This window comes from Hemibagrus wyckioides, linkage group LG09, assembly GCF_019097595.1.
Source record: "Hemibagrus wyckioides isolate EC202008001 linkage group LG09, SWU_Hwy_1.0, whole genome shotgun sequence".
Taxonomy (NCBI): Eukaryota; Metazoa; Chordata; class Actinopteri; order Siluriformes; family Bagridae; genus Hemibagrus; species Hemibagrus wyckioides.
Window position 1 is genome coordinate 7,858,157 of NC_080718.1, and position 14,213 is coordinate 7,872,369.

At 39.9% G+C, this 14,213-nt stretch overlaps 1 protein-coding gene across 1 annotated transcript in view; it reads left to right on the top strand.

Annotated features, from left to right (window-relative positions):
- Positions 1 to 14,213, top strand: part of ush2a (Usher syndrome 2A (autosomal recessive, mild)) — a 214,114-nt gene that overhangs the window by 73,123 nt on the left and 126,778 nt on the right. Inside the window, exons 22-30 of the mRNA XM_058398879.1 lie at positions 2,099 to 2,229; positions 8,014 to 8,140; positions 8,802 to 8,903; positions 8,982 to 9,170; positions 9,305 to 9,435; positions 9,680 to 9,956; positions 10,406 to 10,612; positions 12,137 to 12,217; positions 13,098 to 13,280. Of these exons, the coding sequence (XP_058254862.1) occupies positions 2,099 to 2,229; positions 8,014 to 8,140; positions 8,802 to 8,903; positions 8,982 to 9,170; positions 9,305 to 9,435; positions 9,680 to 9,956; positions 10,406 to 10,612; positions 12,137 to 12,217; positions 13,098 to 13,280 (1,428 nt within the window). The remainder of the gene's footprint in view (positions 1 to 2,098; positions 2,230 to 8,013; positions 8,141 to 8,801; positions 8,904 to 8,981; positions 9,171 to 9,304; positions 9,436 to 9,679; positions 9,957 to 10,405; positions 10,613 to 12,136; positions 12,218 to 13,097; positions 13,281 to 14,213) is intronic.

Below are 14,213 nucleotides of genomic sequence, written 5' to 3' on the forward strand. Positions count from 1 at the left end.
AAAGTGGAGAGCTCGTCCTTGGGCCCGCCGGCGTTATAAATGGCCGCAGACTAATGAGGGAGCCGAAGAACGTCGGAGACGTTTCCGTCGGCCCATATCTTCGGCTCCGCCTCTTTTAAAATCACATGTTGACGTTTCCTATTGCTTACCTACTGCTTTGGAACGAGGCCAGTCCACTCTACACTCCCGAAGGCCTTTCGTCAGTTACGGGGCAAAAAACGTATCGAGTAGCAGGATAAGGAAAAACATAAAGATTTCCCTGTTCAAAACACGCTGTTTTTTTTTTTTGTTTGTTTTTTTTGTTTTTTATCGAGCTCGATGGCTGGATAAATGTGAGCAACGAGCTCAATGGCTGCAACGAGGCATAATGAAATGAACAAACAACATGCTCAGGGACAAAATCCTCGGTGTAATATTGAAATCTAGCCAAAGCAACGCATTAAGCAAAAATCAATGGTCATCTAATTTGGAGCCTTAAATGATTTTGTCAGTGCACAACTCCCAACAAATCAAAGAGGGGGGACAAGATTTTAAAAATGCAATATCATTGCAGAGGATTGATCTGCATCTTAATCCTCATTGATGTGTTATGGCGGCCAGCGTCTCGAGCTGGGCTGGAGCTTCTCAGCCCGGATGCAAACTAGAAACCGTGTCTTATGCATAGTAATGCACTCTTCATATATTTCATTTTTCTTTCATTTTACTTGTAATAAAGTGTATTAACTGCTGCGGCTGCCTTTGAACTGTCACATTTCTCTCTTTATCTTCGTAGAATCTGAATGTTAAGAGGCGGCGCACACTTAAAAAAAAATAAAAAAATAATAAAACATTTCTCCTGAAGGTCTACGAAGGGGTCAAGATCAGAATTTTTTTTCTTTTCAGACTACAAGCGATCGCAGCCCCGAAATATTTAAATCTTACAAATGATTTTCCTTAAATAATTTGATTTATTGTCAAGTGGCCTCATTGTGTGAAAGCTGAGGGGAAACTTTGCACAGACATCATTAGTTTTTTCCCCCCATTTAAAGATTAATCATGAAAAGCTCTGGCTCTTTAATTCTGTAATTTGTATATTTAATGGGGTGCTGCAGAATCTATGACAGTAATTAGCATTTGCTAAAAACTCATTAATACGCAACAACTTGATTAATGCTGCAATAATGCTAACATGACTGAAGTTATTCAGGTTATGTATTAAGCAGATTAAATCCAAATGGCCTTGTTTGTTCTACTTATAGTTGATATTCTGTTTTTTTTTTTTTGGCCTGGAGAATGAGTTTCTAGGAGAATTTACTGGTTATTGATGTTCATCATATACAGAGCTCTAACAGAATTTCTTTTTTTTTCACTTCTGGCTTTATTGAGAGGTGTTAGTTTGGAGATATCAGTGATATGACATCATTTCAATAATTTTTCAATATTCAGTATGTGTTGTGACCTGAGTAAGCCCTTCACATGGGCAGATTTTGACATTTAATATAATATATAGTGCAGGAAACTATGTTTCTGTGGAAAAAAATGTCTCTTTTTATATTTGTCTCAACTTAATATTTTCAACTTATATTTTTATGGCTTTTAAGCCATAATAAGTATTATTTTTCTCCCTTGAAAATGTATGTTCAATGAACTACTCCAAATGTTCTATGAATTGCTGATGCACATCTTCCTATGTTCCTATGGACTCTTGTCTTGAGACCCTCTAAGGTGAATCTCATTCTTTATCGCTTGGCTCCATGAGACCACTGACCACCACTCTTTTAAACAGCCCTGTCAGGACACACACCTCCGAGACTAACCCTGTGCCTTTCCTACAGGAATAGGTCCATCGTGTTGATGGATGTGAAGAGCGTGTCAAAAAAAAAAAAGCTGATCACATGAGATTCTGAACCTACAAGTTTTGCATAAGCAGTTCCTCAGATATTCCCAGTTTCCATCCATGCACACGCAACACAAGGGTTGAGTCCCAGGGTGATTAACATTGTTCAGCATTATTAAATGTTTGCTTGCTAAAGAGAGCATGGGGGGAGCATCGTGTCTAGATTCCCATTACCATTATTTGTGTTATATTCTCTCGGCACATGGTTGTCATATCGTGCAGGTGTTCAGCTGAGTTTCCGCACACGGATGGAAGAAGGGCTGATCCTGTGTGCTCTTTCTCCCGGAGAGCAAGAAGAATTTGTGGCTCTGCAAATGCGCAATGGCCGACCCTACTTCCTCTTCGATCCTCAGGTAGGATACAGTTCACATTTTTTTCCATGATGGTGGTGATGGAAAAAATGGCACATGTACAGATAATACACTGATACAAAATTAGATTTTATTCTTTTTTTTTTTTTTTTAGATTTTATTCCTCTTTTTTTTTTTCAATGAGGCCTTTTGCAACCTGTCTAATAAAACTGCAAAAAATAAAAATAAAAAAAAACCCTGCCCTATTGACACTCTATGGAAAGCAACATTAATATGGCAAATATTTAATTCCAAACCAATATGTTTTTAAGAGGAAAATATTTATTTTTGATCCCGTGCAACTCGCTTGCTTTCTGTTTTTTCAAAAGAAGATCAATCCACTTGTTACCCATGGTCACAAGTAATACACTGATGGTTACATGCTAATTATGTAACCGTGCAATGCTACCTCACCATCGCATGTCACTCTGATGTTAAAAGCCAGCATGAAAGATGATCTGCACTAGTTTCAATGAGACTCATATCACCAACACCACCATCGAAATCTCCCTAGTTTTGCATTTATTAACACAGTTTGTTGGGGGTAGTTTGATAATTATAACTAAAAGTGGTGTCATGCCCAATTAATGTCCCCTGATAGCATGCCCATTATTTCCCCCATTAACGAATTCAACAATTCTAATGGGATTAGCACCATGGGATGCTAATTGGGCGTGACACAGGAGACTGGTATGCTTCCCCACACACTCTTTGTAATGATGAAATTAATGAGCAGTTTATGAAATGCTGTCTCATGAAAGAATATTTAGTTCTTGCTAAAAGCTGTTGCAAACAATGCCAGTTTTCCTTAATCAGCTTTTTATATTTTAGGAGGAGGCATGGACTGCACACACACACACACACCTGCTCATTCATGCAAATATGGGGGGGGCAGGTGATGTTTGCCCAGTTGTGAGTTGTTGATATAGCCCATAAACTTCAATGTTCAATAATCTGATATGCACCCTGTGATGCTTTTCTGTTTACCACAGTTTTAAAAGGGGATTATTGAAGTCTTTTTTGACAATGCTTCATACTTTGTGTGCATTCCTATTCACATTGAAAGAAAACTAGTCAGTTAAAATTAAATTCAGGTTTTATTGGTGTAGTGCTGTGGACAATGGACAAATTTGTTTAGCTGTTATTTACTGTAGTAGTTATAAAGGTTAAAGGATATGGTAATAATATAAATTGAATATATTATATTATATAAATCAATAAACCTTCTTGAATCTTGAATATTTCTCTGCTACAACTAATTACAAAATTGATTAGAAAGTTGATTAGAAAGTTTGGTGCATTCTAGCTGCTTATATTTCTATGTACATGTAAAAATAATTTGACTGCATCTAAGGTGGCCAAGAGGCATTGGGAGTCTTGAAAAGAAAAGCATTGTTTGTCCATCAACTGCAGATACAAATGTACTAGCTTGAGCTCTGCTTTTCTTAGCATCCGGGGTGGTGCATATAAACTGACCAGAATAGAAATGATAAGAGTGTGTGTGTGTTTTTTTTTTTTTAAACCATGACATTTACAGATAGACCTTTCTCAATTCAGCTCCTTCTCAGTCAGCAGGGAGATGAGCATTGCTATTTTCATGGCATCTGAGCAATCAGCACCTGCTTGCTGAGCAGAATACAGAGATCACCATTTAAAAAAAAACAGCATGTTTTAGGTGCCATCATTTCAAACTGGTAATGTCAGGTGGGTATCAAATATTGTGCTAGGCTATAAGTAATGTGGAGGCTGTATTGGAGAAGTGGGCTCACTTCCCAGTCTTGGGTTTCCATAGACAGAGGAGTAAAAAAAAGGTGGGGAATCATTGAAATATACTCAGTACTTTAACAATGGTGGAACCTGGGTGGACTGATTGTTCAAAAAACGTGTTTCATTGCTGATTTACTTGATGCTACTGCTCAGAGAGTTTGTTTGGCATCTTCTGAAATGCCTGTTTTATCCATTGTAAGGCAAAGTCTGCTGTCACAAAATGCTGAGATGCAGGATGCCTGTGTTTTGCCATTTATTTTGAAACCAGCTTTTAAACATTAAAGGGGTGCTTGCACTTAAATATTACTAATTGATAATTCTAATTATCACTAATTGATAAATTATGTGTAGATTATAGATTGTTTGCATTTAGCATTCAATACCATTCTACTTTTTTTTCTATACGGTTCACACTGATGGTGAATGGACAATTTTCTGCTCGCTGTAAACCTCTGAACTCCCTAACCAATACAAATATGAGAACAATTGTAAAGCTTAGAGTTCTTTGTTTCTATAACTCGTGCCAAGCACCACAAACCTGGCTTCTTTTTGTACCACAATACAGTATGATTCTGGATTCTGACTGGTCAGAAAGTGCTGATTAATTTCTATTGATCCTAGGGGAACCCCACGTGTTCCCAAGCCAGCTGGTTTCCATCCAGTGGGACATCCCTGATACAGCTCTAGCAGGAGCCAACCAGGGGATATCCTAGTAAGGTAACCCAGGTCTCGTTTATTGTGAGGCTTCATACCCGATCATGGAGAATAGCCCAGGAACTCTGAAGAGGAACCTCATTTCATCCTGCACTTGTGACCTTATTCTTTAAGTAACTACCCACAAGTTGTGACTAAGAGGATATGAGCATCAATCGACAACTACCCAGAAAGATTTGGTTGAGATTTGATCTCCTGCTTCACCAGCGCAAACCATTATAGCAAGTATAGTACTGAAATTAATCAGCATCCTGCCTGATCTTTTTCCATCACTCATGGATGCAAGGTTCCAGGATGCTTAAACAAGGTGTTTATTATCACCTGAAAGGAACATCCTGCTCTTTTACATGAAAGAACCATGGCCTTGGACTTGAAGGTGCTGATTTTCATCCCAGTTGTTTCACACTCAGTAGTTTATGTTAGTGTCAGGAGGTTCACTTCATATAGCGCCAAGAGCACATCATTATTTGCAAATTACAAGTAGATTTCTAGCCCATAATGAACATCTATATTCTTGGCTGAATCCTGATATCCTGTCCAGGCAAACCACAAACAGGAGTGGAGACAAGACTCAGTTTGACACTTGCCTTTAAGGGTTTCAACATAATACCTAGAAAGCAAAGACAACTCTCACTGCTCTTATAGGCCAGAGCATAGCAACAACCCAGATACTCTGTACTATTACAGCACCTGCCACAGCAAATCAAGTCAATCTGTTGGGTTTTATTGTCATTTCTCTGGACATAGGATTGATGTTTTACCCAGGATTACATAGTGAAAGACTACATGAAGGACTACATAAAGTACACCACAAAATTCACTGAGGTAAAATTGTACAGTATATACACTTCTAGGATGTACCTCAAGAAAGAACCCGTTGAACCTGGTGGTGGCATTGATACACTAGTACTGTCCACTACAAGGCAGGAGAAGTCCGTGTGAAGGGAGGAAAGGACCATCCTTATTGCCACAATACTGTTGTTGTTCTTTCGGCTTCTCTCTGTTTGGAGTTGCCACAGCGGATCATTTGGACCGCATGTTTCAAGGTTCAGTTTTTCCACCGGATGCCCTTTTTGACACAACCCTCCCTTTTATCCGGGCTTGGGACCGGCACTGAGAATTAACTCAGTTAGCCAGTCCACATGGACTGTCCCAGATCTCAAACATTGAAAATACATCTTAGACATCCTTAATCTTGTCCAGTGCTTCTGGCGATTGTCATCTGCCTCAGTCAGGGTAGGATTCTAAACGTAATAGTTAACTACAGTTGCCTCCAGTCTCCAGGTAAAGAAGGGTATGTCCACTGGGTTAAGGAATTCCTTCCATCACTCAACAACACTTAAACTCTACACCACATTTTGACCCCTCCAAAAGTCTTTCTCAATGTACTCTCATGCCCATGTTTTCACTCTGCAGCTGATTTTGCTGCAACCTTGCAGCCTGACTCTCTTATACCTCTAAGTTAAATCATGAGAGCCCTTTCTGAGCAATACCTGGAAAGACACCTTCAGCTTGATGGCTTTCCATACCTAACTCAAGCTAAAATTACACAAACTGGTGATAATTAGTTGACAGTGAAGTGTCCAAAGCATATGGTTACAAGTCCGATCTGCCAATCACAACAATTAACTTTGGCCCAAGGTGCTATGGAACCAAGTATGATTATGAACAACTTTGTGTCCAAACAAATTGTTTGTTACTGGCAATTTGTGGCTTGCACAGAACTGTAAATTTGTAACATTTACTCCTGGGCCTGACAACCCTAATCCATGCGTAAGTAAACTTATTACTGTTGTATCCTGTCAAAGGTCCCTTTGATGTAATGTCTCCTTATAGCAGCTGTGTGACCACAAAGGTGAAGTTATCCTTCCCCCAGGGCTTTAAAAGCAATATCCCAGAAGGTCTCAGACACCTATAGCCAAAGTGTGGTGTGAGTATACCACTGATGTAGGAGGATACAACTCTGAAGGCTTCAAAAAAAAAAAAAAACAAGCGAAGGAATCTTGGTCTGTAATTTTCAGGGAACCAGTGGAGGGAGTCTGGCAGGGGGATGAACCCATTTCTTAGTACCAGTAAGTAGTCTAACAGCAACAGTCTGTACGAAGTGGAACTGTGCTAGAGAGAATTTATTAATAACTGTAAACAAGGCATTACCATAGTCTGGACAACAGCCCTCTATGTCATTGTTCATTAGTTTCCTATAAAAGCCCACACTGTTAAGATTTCTTCAAATTAATCAAGTTTTACTTAAGTAAATCATCACATTTATGCACGCTTTTCTTTCCCTAGTGAAAAGTATACCAGGAAAAATCCTGTTTCAGCATTGGGATTAGAATCAATGGTAGCGACTTGCTAGTAAAATGAAACTATCAGATGAGCTTCATGGTACAATGGCAGCGTGATCTCTAATAATCAAGAATGGCTTTGAAGTCTTAAATTTAGAACAAGCATGGTATTAAGACAGCTTGTTGTGTCTCCTCTGGCTGATACTTAAGGCCATCTCCATTCTGCAGTAAACATATCGCAGGCCCTGGCACCCATACATATATTGATTCTGTCATTAAATCTCTGTCACTAGGAGGAGATGTGATACTTTGTGTCTTGCTTTGCTTGCTGCAGAACACTCCACCAGGCTGTTTAAAATGTGAAAGCCAGAGTGATGTCATATTTTAGCAGGACAATAACCCCCATCTTAACATCGACAGTGCCAGAGCCTCTAATTTACAGCATGTGTGGAGCTTCCAATCTCCAGGCAGAATTTGGTTCTGAGCCTATTGCAGGGAAGGAGAACGAGGGGGAAAAAAAGCAACTCACGAAATGGAATTTGGCAGCAGGTTCCTCCCAGCAACAAGGGGCTGAAAGTGAAAGTGTTACAGCCAGTGCAATAAAGTTCTGGGACCCTCAGCTTTCAAAGGAGGCACAAGGGATACTGTAATATAATTTTAATGAAACAATCCTACTTTCAGTTAGGATAGATAGAGGTGAGTCATTCTAGGACACTAAGCTATGTATACTTCCTGGCATCATGATGTGACATCTCTGTCTATCCAAATTTTTTGGAGGATAGCTTTTTGTCAAGTTTGATGGAGGATTCAACTCGGCACCTCAGGGCTGAAAGTGAAGACTGGATGAAGATCTAAGTTCAGTAGCGCCCAGCTTTCAAACAGCGCAGTGGTTGATCTCCTTTCTCCGAATAATTCTGACATTTGTTTAGAAAACCTACACAAAGTGAAGGGTTTCTTGCATGGTGGTCTTGGCAACCATAGAATTACTGATGTGTTATTAACCCTCAGTATTCAATGTTAGGCCTCGGTGGTGGCCATCAGTCCAGAAAATGATGGAGAGAGAAGGTATAATGACAACCAGTGGCACAGATTAATCGCTACCAGGAAGCAAGCACTGGGAACTATCATTGTGGATAATCAGTACAACGGTAATGACACACCCACACCCATACCCACCTATAGCCACACACACAAACACTCACACACACACACACACATATGTATACACATATACACAGATCTATATTTATGGCCCCTCCCCTTACATTCTTACTCATGGAAGCAAAAGAGGCTATCAGAGTTAATCTTTGCTATTCATTATGTGATTAGAATGATTAGAGTACAGAAGCTGCTCCTCTCCAGAACTTGAATTTTAATTATGACTGGCAAAGAAGTGCAGCACTTCCCTAGACGTCTCATTGAGCACCCTTGTGTGCATTTGTGTGTGTGTGTGTGTGTGTGTCTCATTTGCACTGTGCCTGTGACTTCATTAAGGTTATGACATTATCTGCTCTAGGCTACCAGAAGACATTGGATATTTGGCATTTACTGCTGAGATAGCCTCCTCTTTCAGTCTGGAGTGATTAACAGTATTATTTATAACGTCTATACTTTTTGATTTTGCAGTTTTTCCAATTATCCATCATGATGATTTGGAAATTGCCTTGTCAAACATATAAAGTACTTTACTCATATACTCATATAAACATACAGTATACCCCAGTTCTTTTGAACAGACACACAAATTTAGTTCTGTTAAAGATTTAATAGCTTTTCCACTAATTTGTTTTCCTCTTGCCTTCACTGCAGGTTCAGCATCAGCAACCAGTGGCAGTACCATAATAGGTCAAAACACAGGGATCTTTTTTGGAGGCCTTCCAGAGAATTTCACTATTCATCGACAAGACACCGGTACATATCAGTATGGCATTGCATGGCTTGCGTGTGCTTTGTTCTGACATGGCTAACTAGCTGAGTTTGTGTGTGTAGGTCTGGCCAGTCTGGCACGTAATGGTTTTGCAGGCTGTTTGAGGGATGTGCTCATCCAGAGGAGCAGCAGTCCTGAGGCTGTTTGGGAGCCTTTAGACTGGGACTCAGCCCTGGAGGAACATGAGACGTATAGGGACTGGGAGGGTTGCCCTGCCTATTCTGAGCATGGAGCCTACTTCCTCGGGCATGGTAATGCCCATTTCCCCTACAAGCACAAAGAATACATATAGAATTTTGATTTATACAGTATATGATTTGCATGTAGTCTTGGCTAAATTTACTGTATCATTATAAAGATGTGTTTGGATTGTCATGTTTTTCAGGTTTCCTCAAACTGCAACCAAAGTTTTTCATTGGTGGAGATGACTTTGAAATATCATTCGAGTTCAAAACTGATCAGTTGAATTCGCTTCTGCTTTTTGCATACGATATTAATGGCGAGGATTTTATTTTGGTGAGTTTTGTTTGTATGACAAAAATGTCAGATCCGAATTCATCCTGCTAAAATCGAAAGTCTAGACTGTTTTAGTTCCAGAAGTGTATTTGATTTTTTTTCAAGCATGAATTTCTATAAAGCTAGAGATTACACTATAAGGGCCACATTGCCAATGCCACATAATGACTTTTTTGCCATCTATGCATAAATAAATAACATTATTAATATGTCTGTGTGTATGTTTTTGCTTTTCTATGTGTAGGCGGAGCTGCAGGGTGGGATCCTCTCATGGGTTTTGCGTTGGGGAGATCAAAGGGTGGAGCTAGATGTATGGGTGGGTCTGTCCTATTGTGATGGAGGCTGGAACAGTGTAACCATGCTGAAACGTGGAGCACTAACCAGAGCTGCTCTGAATCATGCATTGGAGCAGCACAGGAGCGAGAGAGGAGGAAACCTCAATATCACCTCTCCACTTTATGTAGGAGGAGTCCCAGCTGGACTTCAGCACCCAGCGCTACACCAGCACAGCCTGCTGCATGGTCAGACACACAAACACCTGCTCACATGCACACGAGCACAGTGTGGCCAGATCAGTGCTTTAGTGTTGTCCGTTAAGTCCTGGATTTGGACCTCTGAAGATTATAAAATGATATAATCAAATAATGATAGCAATACATAGTATTCTTTTCTAGAAATTCATGGAAATAATGTTAAAAATAGAATAAAATTGTGTATTAATTTACTTTTTTTATTTTATCTTATATATTTAATCTTTCTAAGCCATTGTCTAATCCCAACTACTCTCTAGATTGTAGCCTGGACTGTAAACCTCATTTTTTCTTTCGGCCTTCTCTTGTGTCCACTCAACCCCCTTCCTGCTCATCTTGATGCCTCTGATGGTGTTCCTTGTTTTAGATCATTAGGCCAGTGCAGAATGTGATCTATTCTCCTTCCTCTTCTCTTTTTCCTTCTCACCATTCTCCTACAGGATTTGGTGGCTGCATCAGGGACGTTCGATTGGCTGCAAGTGGTCCTGTCTTAAACTTGGTCATGGCATCGTGTGCCGCTGTCAGAGTCAATCTGGATGGATGCCTGTCAGCTGACACCAGCGTTAACTGCCGGGGAAACGACTCCATCCTGGTGTACACAGGCAATGAGATCAGCGCTCTGGATCTGACTCTGCAGCCTTTTACTGGTACACACACACAAACACATCCCCAACAGCACCTTTAGCTTGTTGACCTGAAGATATCCTGACATTTGCTTTTGGCCTTCTGCCATGTCTCATGCAATCGTTTGGCCTGTTTTTGATTCCTTCTATTGTGCTGGGCTTTTGTTCTCCTAAGCGTCAGACAAAGCATCCATCCCTGACCCAAAGGCATGCAGAGGTCATGGTCAAGGTCATGGCCATTCTCTCTCTCAGCACTCTTCTGAAGGGAGCTTCGCTGCTGATATAGCAGTTGTTTCACTTCAGCCCTTTACCAATATGTGTACCGAAAGGTGTGCTTGAAAATCTTAATGTGTATCCTCATTCTTGTGAGATGATCTATTCCACTGATGCATTCCATTGTCAGACTATGAGTTGTTGTAAACGTGGAATGTTTAAATGTACAAAAGGGGAAAGAAATGACTCGCTGTGATAATTTCCACTTTGCTGTGTAATGATGTGCTCTCCTTGTTAAAGATATAAGGATGAAGTGAAAGGGGTTCTGCGTAGGCTTTGGCTAAGAGGAGAAGCATATTTGACAGCACTGGGGTCCCAAACCAGAACTAGAGCAATATGAAGGTTGGTGGTAGATGTCCTAATAAAATGGAGTTCAAATCCCAGCACCTCCTAGCTGCCATTGTTGGGTCCCTTGAGCAAAGTCCTTAAACTTAATCTGCTCAGTTGTAAGTTACTTTGCATGAAAGAATCTGCCAAAAGTGTAAATGCATAAAGATTATTTGGCAAAAGAGGTGTGGCATTTCGAGCATTTACTTAACCCGAGTGAAAAGACCAGCTTTTATATTCGAAGGTTTAAAACCGCTGACAGGTGATGCAACAAGGCAACAATGTCCTTACAATTGCTTCTGTAACAGGGTGGAATATAATAGTCAGCAAGTGAACAGACAGTTATCAAAGTTGATCTGTTGGAAGCAGAGGAAACGGGCAAGCGTAAGGATCTGATCGACTCGTCCTTACATCTTAGTCTTGTGTGGTTTTCCTGGTATGCAGTGATTAGTACCTACTAAAAGTGATTCAAGGAACGACAAGTGAACCGGCATGGGCACCCAAGGCTTACTGATGCACATTGGGAGTGAAGGCAAGTCCATCTGGTCCGATCCCACAGAGCTACTATAGCACAAATTGCTGAAGTTAATGCTTGCTATGATAGAAAGGTCAGAGTACCTCTGCTGACTCCTGTCCACCACCAAAAGCACCAGAAAAAGGCAATGGAAGAAGGTGGCCTGGTCTAACAAATCATGTTTTCTTTTACATCATCTGGACAGCCGTGTGTGTGTGTGTAGTGAGATTTGCAGCCACTAGGGAAGACCTTCAACCATGGTCTTTTTTCCTACTAAACCATATTCCAAATAAAAATCTTTGTTTTGAGTTTAGGACACCTTCAACATTTTATATATATTCAAATCTTTATGTGCCACTCTTTGTGTATGTAATTAATGACCATGGTTTTATTTTTATATCATCTTAAACAAAGGGCACTTTATTTGCAAACAGAGTACTTGTACAGAGTGATAGCATCTGGAGAGGGAGGGTGGACAGCTGGACCGTGGCAGCGAGGACGCAGTCGAGAGACAGGTAGGACAGTCTTAAACACACACACACACACACATAGCAAGCTCCATAGTGATATTTGTGTCATAGTTTTCAGGCCAGCCCATTTCCTTCTTATCAGCACAATATATGTAACAGTCAAGGAGATGAGATGGTGCTTAGCGATAGCTTATCATGTAGCTCAGGGTAAAGAGGGCACTTCACAAAAGGTGCCTCCTTTTAAAAATGAAGGGCTACGTGGAGAGGTTGATGAATGATAGGAAGTAGGAGCGGGCACAACAGAGTGAAGCCTGATGTAATTGTATAAAGGTAAATCTTTTCTGCTTGATGTACCAAGGATTTGTTAAAGATTTATTTATTTATTTATTTATTTATTTATTTATTTATTTATGGCAGGTATTATATGATAAAATGAGCTCAAATTACATTTAAAACCTGTTCTGGTTATAATAGTGTTTCTTATTTAATGTATGTACTAATGGATTACTAATGGATGAATAATAACTCTGTATGCTGTTGTATAATTTATGAATCTAAAATGATCTAAAAATGAACACTATATATATTCCATATTCCGTACACTGCATATGTTGCCTGTTCTGCATACGTTTTACTGTTTACTACATTTGCAGGTGTATAAAAAAAAAAGAGGCTGGATGAGTTTGAAATATGACCCAGTATGAACGGTGGATGTACAGTCATATTAAATCAGCGCTGAAAAAGTTACAACTCTAATAAATTGTATTTATGCTAATGGATGGATATGATTTACTGTGTCTATTAAATGTGAAGAATATGTGTGCTGCTTTTCTTTAGCCTGACACCAACTCTTTACTCCCCATCCCTCCCTCTCTCTCTCTCTCTCTCTCTCTCTCTCTCTCTCCCACTTTTATCCATCTTGCAGCTCCACAAAGTGTGCTGCCTCCCTCCAGAGTTGCCAGTGTAAATGGCTCCAGCGTGGAGGTGAGCTGGGAGGAGCCGCCTGAGGTCAGAGGTGTAATTGAGCGCTACGTGGTGAAGGCATACAGCCGGGACAGTCCCTTATCCCCTCCAATCAGCGCCACCTTTAACGTGCAATGGCTGATGGGTAAGAGCCACAACGGGCATTTGGAGCACAGCCTGTCTTTTTAAATAACCGCTACCTCCAGCCAGGCAACAGTAAATGCTTATTATACTTGACATTTATACCCTATTACGGTAGATTTTTTCTTTTTTTCTTTTTTTTTTTTAAAGAAATGGGATCAGCAAAACCTAAATTTGTGTTGTCTGTATATCATAGCCTGCTTTACAGGTTTAGCATTTAGCATTTTTAAATCCGCCATCCTGTAGAAGTGGAATTAAAAGCTTTCTCTATATACAGTGCTAACGTTTGATCATCCATCACAGACAATTTGCATGAATTAATTGTTCATATTTACAAAACATCCTCTGTGCTCCAGTGAACGAATGATGCTAGCTAGCAGGAATACATTTCTGCTGAATTTCTGAGCTGAAATAAAATAAATTTTATGCTGCATTTTTATGCAAAAAAAAACTGGAACAAATGTGTTAAAGAGAAACTAAAATTAAAGAAAAAACAATAACAGCTTTGAGGAGTTCAGAAACGGCTGAATGTTTAGCAGGTTTGCAACAAGTTCTGAAAGGCAAATAGTAGCAGCAGTAGAATTCACTGCTGTGTTAGAGACAAATTTTCAGTTTGTCTGATGTATCTAGGACCTCTGTTCTCTCACCTGTTTTAGACTGACGAGCACAATAGTGTGTTTTGGCAGCGTTTGAATGAAGTAGGCTCTGGTACATGTAGACGTCATTGTCTTTGCCTCGCATCAAACCATACATACTGAGACCAAAAGTTTGCGTACCCCTAGGCTAAAGTCATTCAGAACACATGGAAAGTAAAGTAAATACTTTATTTCAGTAAGATGTCATTACAAACAAGCAGATTTATTTCAAATTTGTGTTTACTATATCAGATTTTCAGTTGGTCAAAAGTTCTCCTTTAAATGAACTCCTCACAATGCTT